The 23,938-nt window shown below is 42.6% G+C and overlaps 2 protein-coding genes across 12 annotated transcripts in view; one reads left to right on the top strand and one right to left on the bottom strand.

Annotated features, from left to right (window-relative positions):
- C16H17orf67 (chromosome 16 C17orf67 homolog) overlaps positions 1–8,524 on the bottom strand; it is a 43,200-nt gene extending 34,676 nt beyond the window's left edge. For 4 of the 7 annotated variants that reach the window (XR_002730060.1, XR_002730061.1, XR_002730062.1 and 1 more), the window contains exons 1-2: positions 7,297–8,524; positions 665–751 (exon numbers count right to left, since the gene is read on the bottom strand). The gene's annotated coding sequence lies outside the window, so the exon portion shown is untranslated. The remainder of the gene's footprint in view (positions 1–664; positions 752–7,296) is intronic. The other 3 variants (XM_023204562.1, XM_023204563.1, XM_023204564.1) reach the window with 3 other exon arrangements.
- Positions 8,525–8,701: 177 nt separating this feature from the next.
- The window catches only part of DGKE (diacylglycerol kinase epsilon), a 35,135-nt gene continuing 19,898 nt past the window's right edge, over positions 8,702–23,938 (top strand). For 4 of the 5 annotated variants that reach the window (XR_002730059.1, XM_023204559.1, XM_023204558.1 and 1 more), the window contains exons 1-5: positions 8,702–8,858; positions 9,379–9,859; positions 19,366–19,525; positions 21,042–21,161; positions 23,312–23,455. Coding sequence is in view for 4 of the 5 variants with exons in the window: in XM_023204559.1 (XP_023060327.1) it covers positions 9,396–9,859; positions 19,366–19,525; positions 21,042–21,161; positions 23,312–23,455 (888 nt within the window). In the remaining variant the exon portion in view is untranslated. Of the gene's footprint in view, positions 8,859–8,976; positions 9,101–9,378; positions 9,860–19,365; positions 19,526–21,041; positions 21,162–23,311; positions 23,456–23,938 lie in introns of those variants that run through there. The other variant, XM_023204557.3, reaches the window with a different exon arrangement.

Genomic DNA, 23,938 nt, shown 5'->3' with positions numbered 1-23,938 from the left:
TTTTTACTTTTTCAAGTACTCTATAATGGGGATGGGGGAAAACCTGTCAGAGTGTGCGTGTGTGTGTGTGTGTGTGTGTGTGTGTGTGTGTGTGACGGAGTCTCACTCTGTCACCCAGGCTGGAGTGCAGTAGAACAATCTTGGCTCACTGCAACCTCCACCTCCTGGACTCATGCGATTCTCCTGCCTCAGGTTCTGAGTAGCTGGGATTACAGGCACGCACCACCATGCCCAGCTAATTTTTTATTTTTAGTGGAGATGGGGTTTCACCATGTTGGCCAGGCTGGTCTCGAACTCCCGGCCTCAAGGGATCCACCTGCCTCAGTCTCCCAAAGTACTGGGATTACAGGTGTGAGCCACCACGCCCAGTCTGTCACTTTTTTAAAGTATATTATTTTGTTATATCTTCAAATCTAAACTAATTTAAGGGTTCTGCATCAGCTAGGATTCATAGAAGACGACACTTTCACACACTGTACAGGCTACCAAAGCAGAAGTTATACTTTACAGATCTCATCTAACCTGAGTCCAAGGAAGTGACAAGCATAAGGGGACACAGATGTCTGAGGTCCAGGTTCTGTTCCCAGGCCTCACAATCCCATCTAACACTCCTCTCACTTCATTACACTGCCCCTCCATTTTCACAATAAAGACTCTTAAATACCTCAGCCTCCAAATTCAAAAGTGTGGTCCTGGAACTAGCAGCAACACCTTGGAGCTTCTTAGAAATGCAGGTTATTCAGGCTCTTCCCTGAGAAAGGAAATTAGAATCTGCATTTTACCAAGATTCCCAGGGCAAGGTTCTCAGATAAGCAGCAGAATAAGAGAAAGTCTCTCTTTAATGGTTTCAGTCGAAGCTGACTTGGTTGACCAAGTTAAAACAATGATCTCAGTCCCACCATTGGCTGTGTGACATGAAGCATGTTTCTGAACCTCTCTGTGCCTGGGTTTTTTCATCTGTAAAATGGGGATGATAAACCTACATGGTGCATAGCAAGTACAGAGATGGAAGCTGGGTGCAGTATCTGTAAACAGTGCCTATAAATAATGCTTCTTGTTGGGTATGTTTTGACAGGCCTGGCACGCTGCACGAGCTGTGCAATGCTTGGCACATAGTAAGTGCTCAGCCAGTACGTGTTTAATAAATAACCAGCAAGAGCACAGGTTATCATTTATCAATTTTTGACTTGAACTGTCCCATTCTTTAGTATATAACATTCTCAAAACTGCCGGTTTTCTACCTCCCAACATTCAAAACTGTACCAGCTCTCACCAGACGGTGAGAAAATGGGGAGGCTGAAGGTCACAGATAAGCTTAACTCATACTGTAAATCATTCCTACTGGATTTTTTTTTTTTTTTTGAGATTTCATTTACAAATTTCTCCCTCTAACTGATCATAAAATTAACCAATCCAGGATGCCCACTGCTGACTGGGTGCAGGCAGAATGATGGGATGTTCTCTGGTGTCTGTTGGGGCTGTGGAATCCACGGTTACTAGGCAGAGCCCTGTGGCAGCACCTTGGAGCTTCTTAGAAATGCAGGTTATCAGGCTTCTTCCCTGAGAGAGGAAATCAGAATCTACATTTTAACACGACTTCCAGGACAAGGTTCTGAGAAGTAGCAGAATAAGAGAAAGTCTCTCTTTAATGGTTTCATTTCAGTTGAAGCTGACTTGGTTGACTAAGTGAAAACACAGTGATCTCAGTCCCACCTCTGGCTGTGTGGGACTGCAGTGTCATGGAGGGGCTGCAATCCTCTGTGGAGCTGTACTCTGGACTGAACCCTGGGAAGCTGGATGAGGAGATAGATGGTGGGGCTGCCACCCCATGACCCAAGTCCTCAAGTCACTTTCTACAGCCTCCATGGGAAGACACTGCTGTATCCACACCTCACAGGCTGTGATGGGTCTCTTAGTTTTATTTAGACTTAGTCAATGTGCTAGGAATGGACTCCATGTAACGTGGGCATGGAGTACATGACACACCTCAGACTGGTTTTCAAACCACCTGCATTAGCATCATTTAAAAATGTGGATGCTGGGCCAGGCACGGTGGCTCACACCTGTAATCCCAGCACTTTGGGAGGCCAAGGTGGGAAGATCGCAAGGTCAGGAGTTCTAGATCACCCCGGCCAGTACGGTGAAGCCCCATCTCTACTAAAAATACAAAAATTAGCTGGGTGTACCTGCACTCCAGCCTAGGAATGGAGCAAGACTCCGTCTCAAAAAATAAAAAAAGCCAGACACGGCAGCTCACGCATCTAATCCCTGCACTTTGGGAGGCCAAGGTGGGCGGATCACCTGAGGTTGGGAGTTCTAGACCAGCCTGACGAACATGGAGAAACCCCATCTCTGCTAAAAATACAAAACTAGCTGGACATGGTAGCGCATGCATGTAATCCCAGCTACTCGGGAGGCTGAGGTAGGAGAATCGCTTGAACCCGGGAGGTGGAGGTTGTGGTGAGCCGAGATCATACCACTGCACTCCAGCCTGGGCCACAAGAGCAAAACTCCGTCTCAAAAAAACAAAAAAAAACAAAAAAACAAAAATGTGGATTCTGTGGTCCTGACCAGGTCTCTGGAATCAGAATATGAAATGGAGCTAGGAATCTGCCTTCTTAACAAGATCCCTAGGTAATTCTTTATTCAAACTTTTTAATGTTTATATTTTGAAATCTGTCACACATACAGAAGAGTTTGTGAAACATATACACACAGTTTTTAAAATAACAATAAAACAAACACCTGTGTACCCACCACCCATGTTAACATACTGAAGATTGGGAGCTCTGGTGCGCCCAGTTGTTTGGTACACCTTCTCCCCCATCAGAGGGAACTACTATCCTAACTTTCGTGGCTTTCATTTCCTTAGTCAACCTGTTAGGAATCGACTCCATGTAACATATGAAAAGCAGTATGAAAAGCAGCTTGCAGAAACACTGGATTCACACATTGAGGAGAAAGGCCAACTCACGGGCAAGCATGGTGATGCCAAAAAAAAAAAAAAAAAAAAAAAAAAAAACCACTGCAGAGATTGAGGGATATTTAGAGGATATTGGGTACAAAAAAGTATTTAAACATCCCCAGTTTTGTAGATGCTTACAAGGTGAACAGCATCAACACAATGCTGATACAGAAATGCACATCCTAGCAGGGCAGAGCTGCTCATGCCTGCGATCTCAACAGTTTGGGAGGCCGAGGTGGACAGATCACCTGAGTCAGGAGTTCGAGACTAGACTGGCCAGCATGGTGAAACCCATCTCTACTAAAAATACAAAAATTAGTCAGGCATGGTGGCAGATGCCTGTATCCCAGCTACTCAGCAGGCTAAGGCAGGAGAATTGCTTGAACCTGGGAGGTGGAGGTTGCAGTGAGCTGAGATCGCACCATTACACTCCAGCCTGGGCGACAAGAGCAAGACTCCATCTCAAAAACTAAAATAAAATAAAATAAAAAAAATCACATCCCTCGTTCAAGAACTGAAAGAAGAGAGGTTTAAAGAAGAAGAAAAGAAAAAAGAAAAGCGATCCAGACTCTCCGAGCAACAAGAAGGGCTGGCAGAGATGTTATCAATGCTGGAGTCCCTGGAAGAGGCCATGGGAGTCACCCCATCACTAGGAGCTTTTCCACACCAGCCACGCAGCCAAGAGCCAAGCCCTGCTGCTCCCTTCCCCAGAAGGGCCTGGGTCTTAGGGCAGCACTGTTCTCTCCCTTCCACTCAGGTCTCCAGAGCTGCCAGGCTAGGTTCTCCCACATTAACTCTATCCGAGGGTCCGAGGTCAGTGGATCCAGGGGAGTCCCTTCCTGCGTTGAAGTTTCCACCTTCCCCTCCTAACGCTGCAGCCAGCTCCTTCATGGTCAATTCCTCCAAATCTAAACAATACAGGAGATCCTGGAGCACATCAGCAAAGTCTGGATTCTCTCTCATTAGCAGCAAAAGAAATGCCATACTTGAGAGCCTCATCTTTTGCTCAAACTGAAACCATCAAACTGCATTTCTCAAGACAATGCTCTGTAAATATTATTTATGTATTAATCTTCTACGTGAACAATTTCTATTTTATCCTCTACAAAATTATTGTATTACACTTTGAAAATAGATTTATCAATACTTTCAGTACTCAACTGCAATATTTTTTCTAGTTATAGTCCCAATAGTTTTAACTCATAAGTTAGAGCATCATTTTTTGGCCTATTTGTTGAAATATTTGGCCAGGCATGGTGGCTCACACCTGCAATCCCAGCACTTTGGGAGGCCAAGGCGGGCAGATCATGAGGTCAGGAGATCGGGACCATCCTGGCTAACACAGCGAAACCCTGTCTCTACTAAAAATACAAAAAAAAATTAGCCGGGCGTGGGTGGTGGGCGCCTGCAGTTCCAGCTACTCGGGAGGCTGAGGCAGGAGAATGGCATGAACCTGGGAGGCGGAGCTTGCATTGAGCCGATATAGCACCACTGCACTCCAGCCTGGGCAACAGAGTGAGACTCTGTCTCAAAAAATAAAAAAAGAAAAATTTTATGCAAAGGGAAATTTATTTTGGGATAAAGTAAAAGGGAATGTTTAAAGAGAAATTTCTATAATATTTAGATTCAAATAGCAGGTATTTTTCAAAAAACAAAATTGATAAATTGCATGGAAATGGTTTTATTTCACTACAAGAGTGATGTAAGGAGAAATTTCTAAGAAGAAATCCCCTTGGACAACATTGGGGAACCCCACATCACTTTTCCCCATCTCCTCTCAAAATCATCAAAAACATTTCTCAGTGGAAAACTGAGGAGGCTATAAGGGACTTCTCTCTCACAAAATTAAACCAAGGTTCCCACAGTTAGTGTACTTAGACACCAGTGATGTCCCCTCATTAGGCAGTGAGCACAGATGGGTGTTACCCTGGTGGAAGGGAAGCAGCAAGAGACATTTTGAATAACTGTGGTGGAGGGGAAGTCACATAGATCTATGACAGGGACAGCAGCAGCAGACGTGCTTTGGTTCGGCCGGATGCAGTGGCTCACACCTCTAATTCAAGCACTTTGGGAAGCTGAAGTAGGTGGATCACCTGAGGTCAGCAGTTCAAGAGCAGCATGGCAAACATGGTGAAACCCTATCTCTACTAAAAATACAAAAATTAGCTGGGTGTGGTGGCAGGCACCAGTAATCCCAGCTACTTGAGAGGCTGAGGCAAGAGAATCGCTTCAACCCGGGAAGCAGAGGTTTCAGTGAGCCTAGATCGTGCCACTGCACTCCAGCCTGGTAGACAAAGCGAGACTCCATCTCAAAAAACAAACAAACAAACAAAAAAACAAGTGCTTTGGTTGGAGATAGCAATGAAGATTAGGAAGTCCCTGTCTTCATGTTGCTCTCGTTTAAGGAAGGCAGATATAATTAAACAATATAATTAAACACACAACACAGCATGTAAGGAGGTGCCAGTTTTATGGAGAAAAATCAAGAGGGCAGGGAGGGGAGTGACACGTGGGAGGGTGGGGCAATCTTGGTAGGGGTGGTCAGCAAGGCCTCTGTCGGGAGGCAGCACCTGAAGAATGAAGACATGGAGAACTTTGTAGGAAAAGGGGGTGGAACTGACAACAGCCCTGAAGGGGGCATGAGTCTGGTGGGCGTGAGGACCATGCAGAGGCCAGAGTGGCCTGAACTCAGTGAACGATGGCCAGAGTGGGAAGTGAGTGAAGGGTACCAGGGGTCTGAGGATGGAGGGTTTCTCCCCACAGTAAGAGTTTCATTTCAATATAAAAGTTCAGAGGCAGCCTGCAGGGAACATGGTAAAGCAGGGAGACAAGCTGGGAGGCTGTGACAGTGATTCGAGGGTGAGAATGGTGACAGTTGGACCAGGGTAGTAGTGGAGGTGGGGATGGAGAGATGCGCTCAAGTCCAGGACCTGTGCTGCAGCCAGAGACCGAGAGACTCACTGAGGCCTGCAAGTGCCAGAGAAAAAGGGAGTCAGGATGAGGACAAGGAGTCCACTATGAGGATCTCCCTGAGCGGTGGTGTTCTTTGCTGGAACAAAGAGGGATGGCAAAGGAGGGGCATCTGGATGATCAATTGGAATAAATGTTTGGGAGGAGACTTGGGACCAGGACCTTCTTACACTAGAGTAGAAATACCAAGTGCTCAGAAGGACATAGGTAGAGAACTTGGAGGAGCAATCAAAGCATCAGCAAGGAACATGGAGGATCATTGGGGGGTGAAGTTACTATTATACGGAAGTCCAAGGCCTGAGCAGATTCTAAGGGGTGAATGAAATGAGTCTGCTAGTGGCCAGAACCCTCCTCAGGTCTCCCAGTAGCCACAATACCACAAAAAGCCTCAAGAGTGACCTCCCCAAGTCTGTTCCCATTAGGGGACTTGAGTTGTGCAGAATCCTCGTAAGACAGCCTCCACCATACATATGTGTCTATGCATGTCCACACGCCGTGTATACACATACGGACTGAAGAAGATCCCCTCCTTGACCAAGCTCTAGCCAGGCTTCCCTGAGCCCCCTTTTCAACTAGGCCTCCACTTTGGCCTATGAAATCTGCAGAAAAAAAAAAAAAAGGATATGGTCCATCCTTCGCCCATATTAAAAGGCTTAAACACATAGTTTGTTTCTTTTTCTTTTTTTTTTTTTTTTTTTTTAGATGGAGTTTCGCTCTGTCGCCCAGGCTGGAGTACAGTGGTGTGATCTCGGCTCACTGTAACCTCTGCCTCCCGGGTTAAGCAATTCTCTGCCTCAGCCTCCGGAGTAGCTGGAATTACAGGCGCCCATCACCACGCCCAGCTAATTTTTTCTATTTTTGGTAGAGACGGGGTTTCACCATCTTAGCCAGGCTGATCTTGAATTCCTGACCTCGTGATCCACCTGCTTCAGCCTCCCAAAGTGTTGGGATTACAGGCGTGAGCCACCGCACCCGGCCTAAACACACAATTTTTAACTACTCAAAGCTGCATCCATAGGATGACCCCAGACCCCCTAAAGTGTCTGCCTTGGAAAGCTGCCAAAAGAACTCACTGTTGGCTATTGGCAACACCTTACAAGCAGCCCCTGATGTCCCTTTCTTAAAGAGTTAACAAAAAAAAAAAAAAAAAAAAAAAACACTAAACAATTGCGAATCCTTCCTCTCTCTGGGATGTAATGTCTCCTACACATCAGGAGTGTCCTTCTCAAGAACCTGAAAGCCATTCCTCCAACATGCAATCACCAGGAAGCAAAGGGCCTATCTCCCAGTTCCCGTGGGAGGATAGGACCCTGACTCCCATAACAGTCATCTAATAGGCACTGTCGCCTAACCGTACTTACATTGACCCATCCTTCACAAGTTTCACTTTCCTGACTACTGAGTTCCTGCTCATCCCCTTCATACTCCCTCTCCCCCTCTGAAACAGTCACTTCTGCACAAAGTTCAGTCCTGTTCACGAGGTACCTTCTTCCCTATTGCAATAGTACATTGTAAATCTGCTCTTACCACTTTTACTAGTGTCTACCTTTATCTTCTACAGTTAATACACATATACGCACACACATATGCATATATATGTACACCCATATACATACATACACGTATATATATACATCTATATGTGCATTCTTAATGACTTATGTCTTCTCTAATCCTTTGGAAGATATTATCAGGTATTTATTCGCAGTTTTCCTATGATCTCTGTTTCTCTTCTGTTCCTTTGGTCCCTTGCTTCGGTATGTGTTTTCTTTCCATCTTTTATGCTAGAGGAAGTCCTCAAGCATCAAGTCCTCGGCTCCCATTCCTACGTGTGTGGTAGGAAGGAAGCCGCTGAGTGGAGCTGTGCGCGCTGGGGCGGTGCCTGTGCCTCTCCGGACTCCGTGTTTCTTCGGGAGTGCTGAGCCGCGGCGCTTTCGCGTCCCCATTCTCCGCGTCCCTGATGTGTTGCAGGCCGCAGCCCGCGTGGTCGCGGCTCAGGTCCGTGTGGGGCGGGTAGGACTCCAGCCAGGAGCGGGCATTCCTCCGGAACCTGCGGCTAGACTACAGCAGCACGCGGCGTGCTCCTATCTCCGGTGGTCTCCGGCTCCCTCGGCTCCCCTTTCTCCCCGGCCTCGGGCGCTGGCGGGCGCGGGCGGCGGGGTGGTGGATGGGAGGCCCGCCCGCCACCAGAGGGAGCGGAAACCGCGGACGGTCTCTGGGTCAGCGGCGACGAGCGGGCCGCTACCCCGCTCGCCCTAGGCCTCCGCGCCCCCCCGCCAGTCCTCAGCGGAGGAGCGCTCGGGTCTGCGCGACTGCGGCCGCCGCACCTACCTCAGCCCGCAGCGGCCATGGCGGGCGGCGGCGCCGCGCAGGCCTCATTCTGCCTCATGTCGCCTCGCTTCCCGGTCGGCGTACGCTTCCGCGGCGGCGGCGGCAGTATAGGCTAGAGGTTCGAATCATGCCGGGGGCACCCGTGTCCGCGCCTAGCGCGGCCCTCCCCCGCCGCGGCGCTCCAGAATTTTCTATGATTACGAGTGTTTGGCGTTTAACCCTCCATCATCTCAAACGCCCCACTGTTACTCCGCCCGCTTCCCCTAGGCCCCGCCCCCAGCCGCAGTGCCCTGCCCCTTCCATCCATCTCCAGCCTCCCCCACGGCCCCGCCCCCTCAGGCCAGTCCGTCTCCCCTCCCACCTCACACCTCCGCCCCGCCCGTCAGCCCTGGCTCCGCCCAACCAGGGGCTCGCAGCCGCAGGCCCCGCCTCCAGCTCGCGGCCCCGCGCGCCGGTTCGGCGTGCGTGCGGCTGGAGCCTCAAGCGTTTTCCCCCCGCCCCGGCTTCATCGCCGCCCGCGGCCCAGCGTCGCACTCCTCCTGCGCGAGGGCTGCCAAGGCCTGGCCAGGAGCCGCGCCTCCGCCCGCGCGAGGTAGGGCTCGAGGACAAGCGCGGCGCAGGTCTCCGGAAGCCTCCCGAGAGGGGCGAGGGCGCCGGGCCGTGCGTGGGGGCGGGTGGGGCCCGGGAGAAGACTACGCCCGGAGGGGAGTGCGAGGCCTGGGCCGACGGTTACGGGCGCCGACCGGCGTCGCGTGGCCTGAACGCCCGGCCTTTCGGTGGAGGGCAGCTTGCCCCTGTGTGTTGCGCCCTTACGTGGGTCAGACCGGCGGGGAGGTGAGGCGGCGGCGGCGGCGACAGCAGCAGCCGCCTTCAGCTCCTGGACGCGCTCGCGACGTGGGGCGGGTTGGGGAGTGGGGACTAGAGCGTGACGGCTGGACGTCGTCTTCTCGGCGCGGCAGGTCCCAGGCGACCGGGGTACGAGGCACAGTGCCGCCCTCGGGAGAGCGGAGCCACCTGGACTGAGGGCGCCCGGGTTGGCCCCGGAAAGGCAGGAGGGGAGCGGGGAAGGGATGGCGAGCCCGGGGTGCACCGCCTGTTTCTTTCCTCGTTAGGTATCGTCCTTGGAGAGATGGAAGCGGAGAGGCGACCGGCGCCGGGCTCGCCCTCGGAGGGCCTGTTTGCGGACGGGCACCTGATCTTGTGGACGCTGTGCTCGGTCTTGCTGCCGGTGTTCATCACCTTCTGGTGTAGCCTCCAGCGGTCGCGCCGGCTGCTGCACCGCAGAGACATCTTCCGCAAGAGCAAGCACGGGTGGCGCGACACGGACCTGTTCAGCCAGCCCACCTACTGCTGCGTGTGTGCGCAGCACATTCTGCAGGGCGCTTTCTGCGACTGCTGCGGGCTCCGGGTGGACGAGGGCTGCCTCAAGAAGGCCGACAAGCGCTTCCAGTGCAAGGAGATTATGCTCAAGAATGACACCAAGGTCCTGGACGCCATGCCCCACCACTGGATCAGGGGCAACGTGCCCCTGTGCAGTTACTGTATGGTTTGCAAGCAGCAGTGTGGCTGTCAACCCAAGCTTTGCGATTACAGGTATGGTCTTCGTGAACACTCACTGTCCCAGAATGCGCCGTGGGAGTCAGGATTTCATAGAATGGTGTAGAGGCCTGCTTTAATCTCTGCTGATGACCTAAACTCGTTTTGAGGAAGCAAGCTAATAAATAAACATCCCTGAGTTTGTGCAAGCGTGGCAGCTTTGTAGTAGTCATTTACTGAGATGATGCGTCCAGCCTCCACTCCTCAGCCAGCCTGCCCTTTTGGGTAATAAAACTTGGCTCCTAACATTAATACAGAGGTTTCTAAGTGGTGCTTGCTTCATGGCCACTGTAGATTTTAGCGTTTGTTCCTATTGATTATTTCCTTATTTTAAATAAGGAAAAATGAAATATGGACAAATTAGCTTTTCCCTTCAGCCGCAAAACTGATGGGTCACAGGTTTTGTTCTGTGAACGTGCAGTGAAAACAAGTGTCATTCCAAGGCAGCACTTTTATATCTTTTGCTAATATAGTTGTTGGTATCATAGCGAAATATACTCAAAAAGAACACTGAAAGAAATATTCCTTTTGACGTTTGGTCTTTCAGGACATGTTGAATCTTAGATAAGTGACCTTGATTAAGCCAAGAATATTTTAATGTATTTTATATACACACTGGACAACACATTTTTGTCCTTAAATATTGTATGAAAATAGGTGAAGATATCCTTTGCTGATGTTGGAAATTAGTAAAAGAGAATGCTGCTTTGCAAATGATCTCTTCTAACTCAGTTCACAGTTGAGAAAATTAAAGCCCATTAGGTCCACTCTGGTAAAATAGGACTGGCCTCCAGGATTTCCGGCTCCGAACTAGCACCTAGCCTCCTTTGAGCCTTAAGTCTGGACATCATCATTGTAATGGGTTTTATTTCTGACAAGTAGAAAGGCCCATAAACATGCTTAAGAAATGAAATAGGCAGTAAATAGGAAGCTGCTTTTTAATTTTTTAAATTTTTTTTTGCAGAAATTATTTGATTAGCATGAACGCTTTTATAATGTCAGTACCTGTTTTTAAGTCTTATTTTAAATAATTTTACAGATTATCAAAGAGGCTTAAGAATAAATTTTCAAAATAATATATTCTAGCCAACTACAAAGTTTTGTAACCATGCATTTTTATTTGGTATTTTTAAAAATTAAATGCTATCCTTCTGGCATCAGTGAGAGCCAAGTTAGCAGGGACCTTAAATAAATTTCATAGTGAACTGAGTATTGTTCTATTTCCTTCCCTTCTCTGGCGTAGCCTCCAGCAGTCTGTGTCTGTGCAGAATTGTATTAAAAATAGTTTCCATAAATAACGGTATTTCAAATACTCGTGAACACATGATCATAGTGCTTCTGATCCTCCACCCAAATGAGCTTTCTAAAAATGCAAATCTGATCAAGTCCCTGCTCTGCCTAAAACCCTTTAAATTGCTCCCCATCATGTAAGCTGATTGTTTTACAGTGTAAACCCCCAAGTGCTTATTCACAGGGTACATAAGGTCCTAGTACTCTCTGGCCTCTGTCCTTCCAGTTTTATCTAACACCACCTGCATTAAACTTTATGCACCAGCAACACCAAGCTTCTTGTTATTTCCTTAAAATGTCAGGCGTTTTCTGACATTTCTGCCCCTTTGCTCAAAGCTTTCCTCTCTTAATATTCTTCTGGCTAGCTTCTAGGCACCCTTAAAGACCCATCCCTGTCCTTGCTCTTTCCTCCAGGAACTCTTGCCTGATCTACTCACCTTCCCTCCTCCCCCAATTTATCTTTTTTGGTGATAACATAATATCCTATATCTCAGTGGTTCTCAAAGTAAGGTCCCTAGACCAGCAGCATCAGCATCTCTTCAAAATCTGTTAGAAATGCAAATTCTAGGGTTGCTAGATTTAGCAAATAAAAATAAAATATTTCAGTATTTGGAGCATAAAAAGTATTTTTTGTTTCTCTGAAATTCAGATTTAACTAGGCATTGTCTTTTTTTTTTTTTTTTTTCTCCTGGCAATCCTAGCCCAACCCCAGAGCTACTAAATCAGAAACTTGGGCTGGACATCAGCAGTCTTGGTTTTAACAGGCCCTACAGGTCCTTCTAAAGATGGAGAACCACTGCTATATTTACATATCTTTAAAAACACGTACCTCTGTGTCTTAATTTTGTGTCCTCCCATTGAGCACACTGAATCTTTGTGATAATAAATTTTCTTTTCCCCATTAGTGCATTTTTACAGAGTACCCCTTACCCCATAATAGAAATTGTCTCTGTGTAATTTAGGAGATATTTATTATTCCCAGGAGAAGAGACCACAGTGTCCTAAAGTTGTACATATTCTACAATGTTCTGAACTGATGTATGTTGGCCAGTAATTTTATATAGCATTACAGTTTCCTGTGACCTTCTGTAGGAATGAGATACTTTGGAACGAGAAACAAAATAAATAGCTACTTAGAACCTTTAAACACAGACCAGACAGTCCTTTGGTGAATTTTATCTAGCCCTGAGGAGGGCTCCTTCCCTGTCTGCATCTCATTCTTAGGGAAATGAGTGAACTCTGCAGACAAGTTAGCATTTCAAAGGACACTAATGAGAGATGTTGACTGAGTTTACAGCCTGCAGAGTAAGTGAGAAAGGCCCTTTAATTTATACTCATTCAGTCATTATACTTATTGAGCGTCTGTGTTTGTACTAGACACTAGTAGTAGTAGACAAAGTAGACTAGAGTCTACTTTGTAGATTTTTTCTTTTTGTGTGTTCCTGTTTCTACCTCCAACCACTACAATGTATTTCTGCACCTGGTATCTTATTTCTCTATTCTTCTTTTTCTTTTTCTTGTCTCTCCTGTGACTAAAATAGGGAATTAAGTTATATTTTTACATATTCAATATATTTATTCAATGAACCTTTGTTTCTTGTAGTGTTCTCTCTCATTAAGAGAAAAATAAATTGCTTTTTAATTTATAGGACTTTTTATTCATTACATCCACCCCACACCCCACACACAGTTACTATGATTAGTAAAACAAAGCTGCCGACTCTCAGAAGGCAATTACATTGGCCTCAGTGTAATTAGTCTCAGCTTTGATCATAAATTTTGTTTCTATATTCTATTGGTGTATGTTTATTCATTTCATTAATTATCTGAAACAGTGAAAGATATCAAATCATCTTCTAGAGCAGAGGTGGGCAAACTTACTGTAAAGAGCCAAAATAATTTTCAGCTTTCCCAACCGTTTTGTCTGTCATAATTACTTAACTCTGCCATAGTTGCAGTGCAAAACCAGCCATGGACAATACATATGAATGAGCTTACCTGTGTTCCAGTAAAACTTCATTCACAAAATCAGATGGCAGACATATTTGCAGTTTGCAGAACCCTGTTCTAGTGAATCTCATAAATGACCATCTCAACTTTATGTATAATTCAGCTGCCTCCTTCAGCACGCTAAAGAAGAGAGGTATTGTGAACAGGTAATTTTTTAGAGAAAATAAGCCTTGTTAAACCTTTTTTTTTCCCCCCAATAAAGCAGTCATACTCTTGCACAAGAGCGGCATATAAATTCATGAGCCATTCTGTATTTTCATATGAAGGAACTTTCTAGAGTAATGTTCTGTATCTTGATAAGGGTTTTAGTTACGTATGTTCATTTATCAAAACTCAGGAAGTATATACATACATTTCATTGTATGTAAAGTTTACATCAAAAGGAAAAAACAAATCATGAATTGTAGGTAGTGATAAGCCTATTTGCTGATGTATTTAGGAAGTATTCTGATGTCTTCAGGTTACTTGGAAATGTACTAAAAATAAGATGGATTAATGGATAGATAGAAATGTGACAAAGCAATTACAGAAAGATGTTAATGGTAGAATGTAGGTGGTAGGCATACCTGTAAAAAATATTTTTAAGTAAAATATTTTAAAAAGTAAACTATTCTTCTAGAATATATTTGCTGAAATATTGAAGGGTGAGATCTCATACTGTCCGCAGTTTATTTTCAAATGATTCAGCAAAATATGAGTTTATATGGAAAGAGAATATCGTGGGAGAAAATGTTCATTAAGAATCAGCGTGAAGGATGGGCTTAGGGTATTCATTTTGCTATCCTTTTGACTTCTCTGAAAGCTTGAAATTTTTCAAAAGAAAAAGAAAAAAGATAAGCTGTTACCCAGTGACATGATGCTAAAACTGAAATATCAACACATGTTAGTAATGTCTTATCGTCCCAGTGAGTTTGAAATCTAGATTGTTAAATACTAAGTACAACATATGTAAAGACAATAGGCTTCAGGTTTGAATATGGTATTTCTAAAGAAGAATGTAATACTGAGTAGTAAGTGTTTTATTTTATTTTGTTTTTTGAGACAGGGTCTTGTTGTATATTGCCCAGGCTGGAAGACAGTGGCATGATTATGGCTCACTGCAGCCTCAGCCTCCCAGGTTCAAGCAGTCCTCCCACCTCAGCCTTCCAAGTACCACACCATGCCTGACAATTTTTTTTTTCTTTTTTGTAAAGATGGGAGTATCACCCTGTTGCCCAGGCTGGTCTCAAATTCCTGGGCTCAAACAATCCTCCCATCTTGGCCTCCCAAAGTGCTGGGATTACAGGCATAAGCCACCATGCCTGGCCCTATTAAGCATTTTAGCTGTACCTTTATGGAGCAAAGGCTTATAATAGCTATTATATTGGTTAAAATAATCTTTTCTGGGCTGGACAAAGTGGCTCATGCCCGTAATCCCAGCACTTTGGGAGGCCAAGGCGGGCGGAGTTCAAGACCAGCCTGACCAATACGGAGAAACCCCATCTCTACTAAAAATACAAAATTAGCCAAGTGTGGTGGCGCATGCCTGTAATCCCAGCTACTCAGGAGGCTGAGGCAGGAGAATCTCTTGAACCCAGGAGGCGGAGGTTGCTGTGAGCCGAGATCACAGCATTGCACTCCAGCCTGGGCAACAAGAATGAAACTCCATCTCAAAAAAAAATAATTATTATTATTATTTCTGAAATTTATGAGAATTTAGTAAGTGATAAATGTTCTGTCACAAGTTATTGGGGATAGAAAAGATGGTTTTATGAATCGTGTTAGGACAAGTGCTTTTTGGGGGAGGGGAAAAGGTTAACCCTTCATAATATACCAGATTAATTACGGGTAGATTAATGCAGTGGTTTGTTTTTTGGTTTTGTTTTTTTGAGACAGTCTCTATTGCTCAGGTTGGAATGCAGTGACATGATCTTGGCTCACGGCTACCTCTACCTCCCAGGCTCAAGTGATTCACCCACCTCAGCCTCCCAAGTAGCTGGGATTACAGGTGTGCACCACCATGCCTGGCTAATTTTTTTAATATTTTCAGTAGAGACAGGGTTTCACCATGTTACTCAGGCTGGTCTAAAACTTCTGACCTTAAGTGATCCACCCGCCTCGGCCTCCCAAATCCTGGGATTACAGGCATGAGCCACTGTGTCCAGCCAATACAGGAGTTATTAACATGGTAGTTCATAAAGTTCTGGAAAAGCCTGACACTTTCATGAGATTCTGAATGGAATCTATAGCCCCAGAAGGTTAAGAAGCACTGAATTAAAGGTGTAACTATGAAAACTGAAGTGTGGGGTAAAAAATAACTATCGGTGAATATCTATGAAATGGTAAAGGACTTTAAAGCATAACAGCATTTAACTGGGTGCCTGTAGCCTAGCTACTCAGGAGACTGAGACAGGATCACTTGAACCCAGGAGTTCAGGCCAGTGTGAGCAACATAGTGAGACACTGTCTCTTGAAAAAAATTTTTTGGCCGGACTCGGTGGCTCACGCCTGTAATCCCAGCACTCTGGGAGGCCGAGGCAGACTGATGAGGTCAGGAGTTTTTGACACCAGCCTGACCGATATGGTAAAACCCCATTTCTACTAAAAATACAAAAATTAGCCGGGCATGGTGGCACGCACCTGTAGTGCCAGCTGCTCGGGAGGCTGAGGCAGGAGAATCACTTGAACCCGGTAGGTGGAGGTTGCAGTGAACCGAGATCGCACCACTGCACTCCAGGCCTGGGCGACAGAGTGAGACTCCATCTCAAAAAAAAAAAAATTGTTTTTAAGTGAAACACCATTTAAGCCAACTACAAACAGAAATATGTATGTGTATATATATATATTTTAAAAACTTAAGTAGATTAAAAAGAAAATTTTAAAGAAAACTGAAGCATGTTTGCAATAAATATGCCAGAAAAGAGGTTGATATTCTAGATAAATAAAAGTGCATGCAATTATTAAAACCTAGTGAAAAATGAATATAGAACATGAATGAATTCACAAAAGGGGACTGAAAAACTCAGTTTTACCTAGTAATCAAAGACTTCCAGATTAAAACAATAGGATACCTTTTTCTATCAAATTATCGAAAAATTAAGTACTAATGAGCAGTATTAGTAAGTGTTACATATGATGGGCACTTTCATGCAGTCGTAACAAACATATTGGATGAACATCCAGAACCTTAGGAAAATGCATGCCCTTTGATTTAGTAACTTCCAAGATTGCAAGGAAATAATCTCATTCATTTACCCATGTTATTTATATTTTCAAATAGAAACTAAATATCTTTTTTTAAAGAACAGAAAAGGAGTCAGGTTTTTTTTGTTTTGTTTTGTTTTTTGAGATGGAATCTCACTCTGATGCCCAGGCTGGAGTGCAGTAGCACAGTCTCAGCTCACTGCAACCTCCCTTTCCCAGGTTCAAGTGATCCTCCTACCTCAGCCTCCCTAGTAGCTGGGACTACAGGCACACGTTACCACTCCAAGCTAATTTTTGTTTATTTTTCTTGTTTTTTGAGATGGGGTCAAATAAATTATACTATATTCACATGATGTAATAATACACATTTTTTACAAACCATGTTTTTTTTTTTTTTTTTGAAACAGAGTCTTGCTTTGTTGCCCAGTCTGGAGTGCAGTGGCCGGATCTCAGCTCACTGCAAGCTCCGCCTCCCGGGTTCACGCCATTCTCCTGCCTCAGCCTCCTGAGTAGCTGGGACTACAGGCGCCCGCCACCACGCCCGGCTAGTTTTTTGTATTTTTTAGTAGAGACGGGGTTTCACTGTGTTAGCCAGGATGGTCTCGATCTCCTGACCTCATGATCCGCCCGTCTCGGCCTCCCAAAGTGCTGGGATTACAGGCTTGAGCCACCGCGCCCGGCCTACAAACCATGTTTTTTAAAAAAAAATGCTATACAAAAAAGTTTCATGATACAATGTAGAAATGCATTATCCAGATATATATACATCATACTTCTAACTGAAAAACAAACGTATACACTATAAAACTGAGAATACATAAGTCAAAAAGTTAAGAGTGACTCTGGATGATTTTTATTTTATGCCTTTTGTATTTCTAAGTTTTTATAAGCTAATATTATTTAAAATAATTTTTAAAATTTATACAAGTAGTTCATGTATATATTCTGGTTTTTAGGATCTCAAGCAATACATACAAACAAAAATGCAGGCGAAAAAGTTAATATTTTTCCCATTCCTCAATCCTACTTTTCTTCCCAGAGGAAACCGTTATGAAATAATTCAGTGGTTATCCTTTCTGATTGCTTTTGATGGTGATATACTATTTTTAAGTTATGGTAGACCAATAAATAGAGATTTTATGCTTCAGCCACATAACCAGTCTACTATAGTTTCTCAAGTTGAGTTTAAAATTAACAAATGTGATAATGCAAATTATTTTCGTTTTCTCTGTAACAGATTATACAGAGAACTCTTTCTTTTAGCAGTAAATAGGACTCCAGTAAACAGCGCTAAGTACTTGACAAATCTGAATATCCAAAAGGGAAAAATAGCTTAAAATAGAAGGTCAACAGTGGACTTCTGGGTGAAAGAATGTTTATCCTCTTTTTTTTCTTTTTTTTTTTTTTAACTTTTTTTTTTTTTTTTTTTTGAGGCGGAGTCTCGCTCTGTCGCCCGGACTGGAGTGCAGTGGCCTGGATCTCAGCTCACTGCAAGCTCCGCCTCCCGGGTTTACGCCATTCTCCTGCCTCAGCCTCCGGACCTCAGCCTCCGGAGTAGCTGGGACTACAGGCGCCCGCCACCTCGCCCGGCTAGTTTTTGTATTTTTAGTAGAGATGGGGTTTCACCGTGTTAGCCAGGATGGTCTTGATCTCCTGACCTCGTGATCCGCCCGTCTCGGCCTCCCAAAGTGCTGGGATTACAGGCTTGAGCCACCGCGCCCGGCCTTTTTTTCTTTTTTATTCATTTAATCATAACCATTCTTTTCTGGTGGCCTGCTTTATCTCTTCAGTCAGATCTGCCTTACCTGTGAGTGGATTAAATACTTAACAAATTAATAATAGAAACTCCAAACCCAGGACCTTTACCAGCTCTGTTCTCTGCTTGTTTTACCAATTGGGTCCAAACATAGTTGCAAATCTGAATGCACATGTTCTTATGTCTATTTCAAAAGCAAGCATACGAATTATTTTTGTATTGACTGACAAAAAGAAATGCATTGTTGTACTTATATTTACAAGATTAAGAGATTTTCAAGTTGGTCCCTGAGGAACTCTTCAAGGGTCCATGTCAGTGGGGCATTTAAACAGCAAGGACTTTAGGCCTCATGAACCTACATTTCAGCCAAAGCACAAATATATATAAAACTATCATTTTAGGTCAGCTTTTGTGTATGTGGATCATATCTATTGATATTTACCATGTCATAAATTAAAACTGATAAATTTAAAAAATATTTTTAAAATAATAGTAACAAATTATTTTTATGAAAATTTAGTGAGGAGAGTTACATTGTTTTAAATTTTTGTACGTTCTTTCGCTTATAATTCAGCTAGATTATCATATTTGCTTCTGTTGTCATAGCACATGTCATAAAGCTTCTGGAAAACTCCACCGTACACTTTTGAGAGGATGAGGGTGAAATAACTCTTTGGTGTTATTATTAAAACTTTAACCTCACAGATGCCCTGAATGGATCTTGGGGCCCCCAAGCCGCATTTTAAGAAATGCTGTTAGGCCAGGCACAGTGGCTCACACCAGCAATCCCAGCACTTTGGGAGGTCGAGGTGGGTGAATCATTTGAGGTCTGGAGTTCGAGACCAGCCTGGTCGACATAGTGAAACTCCATCTCTACTAAGGATATAAAAATTACCCGGGCAGTAGTGGCACACATCTATAATCCCACCTACTTGGGAGACTGAGACAGAAGAATCACTTGAGCCTGGGAGACGGAGGTTGCGGTAAGCCGAGATCACACCACTGCACTCCAGGCTGGGCGACAGAGTGAGACCCTTTCTCAAAAAAAAAAAAAAAAAAATGCCATTAGATTGAACTGCCAAATATGTTCAAACCTTATTGCTCCATTTCACTGTGCAGATAGAGCTCTCTTATTTGCCAAATGTTATGGTAAGTAAGAGTGATAACATTACTGTTTCATTTTTTAACAAAAATGATGGTGTTGTGGGTTATCATTGAGATTATGGTTTAAAATTAGTTAACGCTTGTTTCTTCCTTCCCTCAGGTGCATTTGGTGCCAGAAAACAGTACATGATGAGTGCATGAAAAATAGTTTAAAGAATGAAAAGTGTGATTTTGGAGAATTCAAAAACCTAATCATTCCACCAAGTTATTTAACCTCCATTAATCAGATGCGTAAAGACAAAAAAACAGATTATGAAGTGGTAATTAGAGTTTATTTCTCTTATATGATTGATTTTTAAAAAGCTGCTTAAGTCATTGTTTTGAGATGGTTAAGACAGTATGTAAGAAGAATTGGTGCCAGGAATAAAATGAATTTAAATAACAGATCAAGACCAAGGAGGGAAATAAAATGCCATTATGGTAAGCCATAAAACCCTACCTAGTTCCTAGAGATGGGTCAAAACTTTTGGCCCTTGAGTTCTTTCATGTCTAAAAGGAAGTTGGAAATGTTATATTGATGGTTTCTAAATCACTGCCTGCATCTGAATGACTTAGGGAGCTTTTTAAAAATACAGATTTCTGAGTAGTACTTTCATTACCATATTTGGTTTAGTAGGTATAGGGTAAGTCCAGGAATTAATTTTTTTTTTTTAATGTCCTCAGAAGATTCTGATAAACAGTCAGTTTTGGGATTCATGATTATTGTCAGTGAAAAGAAAATAGATTTTCCTCACACCTTGTTCTAAAAATATTTTTCTATTTTGAACTTTATACAGGGTCCCTAGAGATAAGTTTACATTGCACATTAAATGCTCCCACAAGTAATGGTGAACATTAAACCTGTTGACAACAGTTTATAGTATGTAGATATGTGTATGAAATTGATGTAGCTTACTGAATCAGTCTTTATGTAGCCCTTAAGGAAACATTATAAAAATTTATAGATTTATTTTCTAATTGGATATACCAAAATAATTAGACTATTTTATTTTAAAATCGTACCTTTTTCAAATTAAGATTTTATGTCTTACATGTCACCTTTATCAATATTTCTGCAAGGAAAAGGACATTTTAAATTTTTCAAACAATATTGTTTTGACACTTTTTTTAAATGTACAATCTCTTATTTATCTGAGTTCAACCTGAGATCACAAGAGAGGAGAATCTCTGAGTCAAACCACAGAATAACTCATTAATGGTTACATCTACAAGAAGAGGGGAAGAAGAAATGGTTACATTGTGAAAAGTATTAATTTCATTGGACTTCGAGCTATTAGAAGTCCAGATTTTTTAATCTGAGTGCCCCATTTTAAAAAAAGAAATAAAACCTTGCAAAATACGCTAGCATACATCCAGTAAAGGAAAATCAAGGTAAAAGATCAGAGAAAAAAATCAGTATCTATTCTGTGAATGGTTGAAAGTTATAGAAGGACAGATTTTCAACTCAGTTTAAGTCCAAACTTTCTAATAATTTGATGTAGCAGTGTAACGGGCTGCATTATTAGTGAGTTCCTTATGTGAGTGTCTGAGCATATGCTGGATGACTTATCTAGAGTAATGTAGAAGAGAATTAAACATTGAATGGGAGTTTAAATTAGTTAATTTCTGAGGTTCCCTTCCATTCTTAGAATTCTTTGATTTTTATATTGAATTGAGAGAACTGGTATAGTTGTTTTTATTTCAGCAAATTATAGCACCATTGTTCTCAAGGCATGGAAAATGTGTTTTTCATCTTTCAGATTCTAAACCCTTTTCACTCATGGCAATTTCTTTTAGGTAGCCTCTAAGCTTGGAAAGCAATGGACGCCATTAATAATCCTGGCCAACTCTCGTAGTGGAACTAATATGGGAGAAGGACTGTTGGGAGAATTTAGGATCTTGTTGAATCCAGTCCAGGTAACTAAAGAAAAAAACTTCCTTTCTTTATTAATGTTTTAATTTTCCCTAAAATGGAATGGTTATTAATGCTTTAAGTCACTAATCACCTGATCATAGGAAAGAATAATAATTACGAAAAGATCAGCCATTTAAATATGTGGAGAAACAAGAACTCTTTTGGTGGGAATATAAAATGGTACAACCTCTTTAGAAGACATCTTGGCTGTTTCTTAAAAAGTTAAACATAAATTTATTATATCTTCTAGCAATTCCTCTACTAGGAATCTACCCAAGTTAAGTGAAAACATATTTCTCACAAAGATTTGCATGAAAATGTTCACAGCAGCATTATTCATGATAGCCAAAAACCATGAACAGCCCAGCTGTTCATGAGCTGATGAGCTGATAAACAAAATGTAATGAGGCCATACAATGGAATACCATGAAATGACAAAAAGGAACAAACTACTGATACGTACATATTACAATAAATGAACCTCAAAAACATACTAAGTGAGAGAAGGTAGATACAAGGGACCTTATATTGTATGACTCTGTTTATCTGACTTGTCTAGAAAAGGCAAGTCTGTAGAGGTAGAGAATAGATTATTGGTTGCCTGAGGCTAGGGCTGGAAATGAAGAGTGACTGCGAATGGACATTGAGGGGTCTTATTAAAGCAACAAAAATGTTCTAAACTGGATGATGGTGGTGGTTGTGCAATTCAGTGAACTTAATAAAAATTTTTGGCTTGTTCACTTCCAATGGGTGAATCTTATATGTAAATTATACCTCAGTTTTAAAAATAAAAGGGATCATTAAAATTGAATGTACAACTAGCAACCTTTACTTTGAAAAATTAACCAAAAAACAAAAAAAATTTTTAAAAAGGAAAATTAACCTATTGTGTAACAATTAGAAATGCAATGATTTTGTCCTTCCAATTTGTATTTTTTACACTTTCAATATTACACAGCTTAAGAAAATTATAAAAAATACAGAGAAAATCATTTGCAATTTCTCCATACGAATACATCAGTTTTCTTTTTTCTTGTTCTTTCCATTAATTATCTATGCATTTACTTTACATGTTAACAGTACTATAACAATAATCTAGATACAAATTTGCATTCTGACTTTTTTAACTTTAATGGTATAAGTATTTTTCCTTGTTTCAATGTTGTCCTCATAATTACATATTTAATGACTAAAATAATTGAATGGAAATAGCATTATTTATCCACTCTCCTACTGTTGAAGGGTAACACTGTCTCTATGATTGTATTATAAATAATGCCACAGTGAATATTTTTATACATATTTTTAGGCATTTTTGTCTTTCGAAATATTTTTCTAGGGTCATTGAAAGAGTTATGGATTATCAAAGTTCCTTGCATTTTTATGTCATTTTCTATGTATTGCAAAATTGCTTTCCAGAAATTTGTACTAACTTGCACTGGTGATTTTTTTTTTAAGCCAGTATAAGATATGAAATACTAGTTAAAGGTGAACTTAGCACATTGTGGTTTATGTGAACAGGAGGGAGGCAATGTGGTGTAATAGATAAACTATAACTTTGATTTTTTTTTTTTTTTTTTTTTTGAGACAGAGTCTTGCTCTGTCGCCCAAGCTGGAGTACGGGCACATGATCTTGGCTCACTACAACCTCTGCCTCCCAGGTTCAAGTGATTTTCCTACCTCAGCCTCCCAAGTAGCTAGGGTCACAAGCACACAGCACCACACTGGCTAATTTTTGTATTTGAATAGAGACAGGATTTCGCCTTGTTGGCCAGGCTGGTCTCAAACTCCTGACATCAAGTGATCCAGCTGCCTTGCCCTTCCAAAGTGCTGGGATTATGGGCGTGAGTTACCACGCCTAGCCTTGTATTTCAGCACTTAATTACCTGGAGAGTCACAGGCAAGGAATTTAACCTTCCTGCACCTCAGTTTCCAGCCCAATAGAATGAGGCTAACTCTTGCTTTGTAGAGTCAGTGTGGGGATGAGCTACAATGAATATAAAGAGTCTGGTACAGTGCCTGGCATATTGTTAAGTACATAGTAGCCAGTAATGTTATTTAATTATATCTCTACTCATCTAGAGAGAAATCATCCTTACAGATGAAGGAAAATGTTGGATAAAAATAATTTTTCTTTTTCTTTTGTTTCTAGGTTTTTGATGTAACTAAAACTCCTCCTATCAAAGCCCTACAACTCTGTACTCTTCTTCCATATTATTCAGCTCGAGTACTTGTTTGTGGAGGGGATGGGACTGTAGGGTGGGTCCTGGATGCAGTTGATGACATGAAAATTAAGGTATTAGTCTTTAAGAACTACTACAGAAGGACTTCTAAGATAAATATACTATGCATATATATATATATGAGTTTTTTGTTTGTTTGTTTTTTTGAGATACAGTCTCGCATTGTCACCCAGGCTGTAGTGCAGTGGCACAAACACAGCTAACTGCAACCTCCATCTCTCAGGTTCAAGCCATCCTCCCACCTCAACCTACAAAGTTGCTGGGACTCTAAGTGTGCGCTACCATGCCTGGCTACTTTTTGTGTTTTTTGTAGGGACAGGGTTTCACCATGTTGCCTAGGCTGCTGTCAAACTCCTGGGCTCAAGCAATCCTCCCACCTTGGCCTCCCAAAGTGCTGGGATTACAGGGGTGAGCCACCATGCCCAACCTAATACAGAATATTTTTACTTTATATTTTTTATTATGCAGATAAATATTAGACATTGCCAGCTCCAAATAGTTAAAAATGAGATGTTTTGATTAAGCAATTAGCACAA

The sequence above is a fragment of the Piliocolobus tephrosceles genome, chromosome 16 (assembly GCF_002776525.5).
Source record: "Piliocolobus tephrosceles isolate RC106 chromosome 16, ASM277652v3, whole genome shotgun sequence".
In the NCBI taxonomy this organism is placed as follows: Eukaryota; Metazoa; Chordata; class Mammalia; order Primates; family Cercopithecidae; genus Piliocolobus; species Piliocolobus tephrosceles.
The sequence above is the reverse complement of the archived record's forward strand: the minus strand, read 5'-3'. Positions and strand labels throughout refer to the sequence as shown.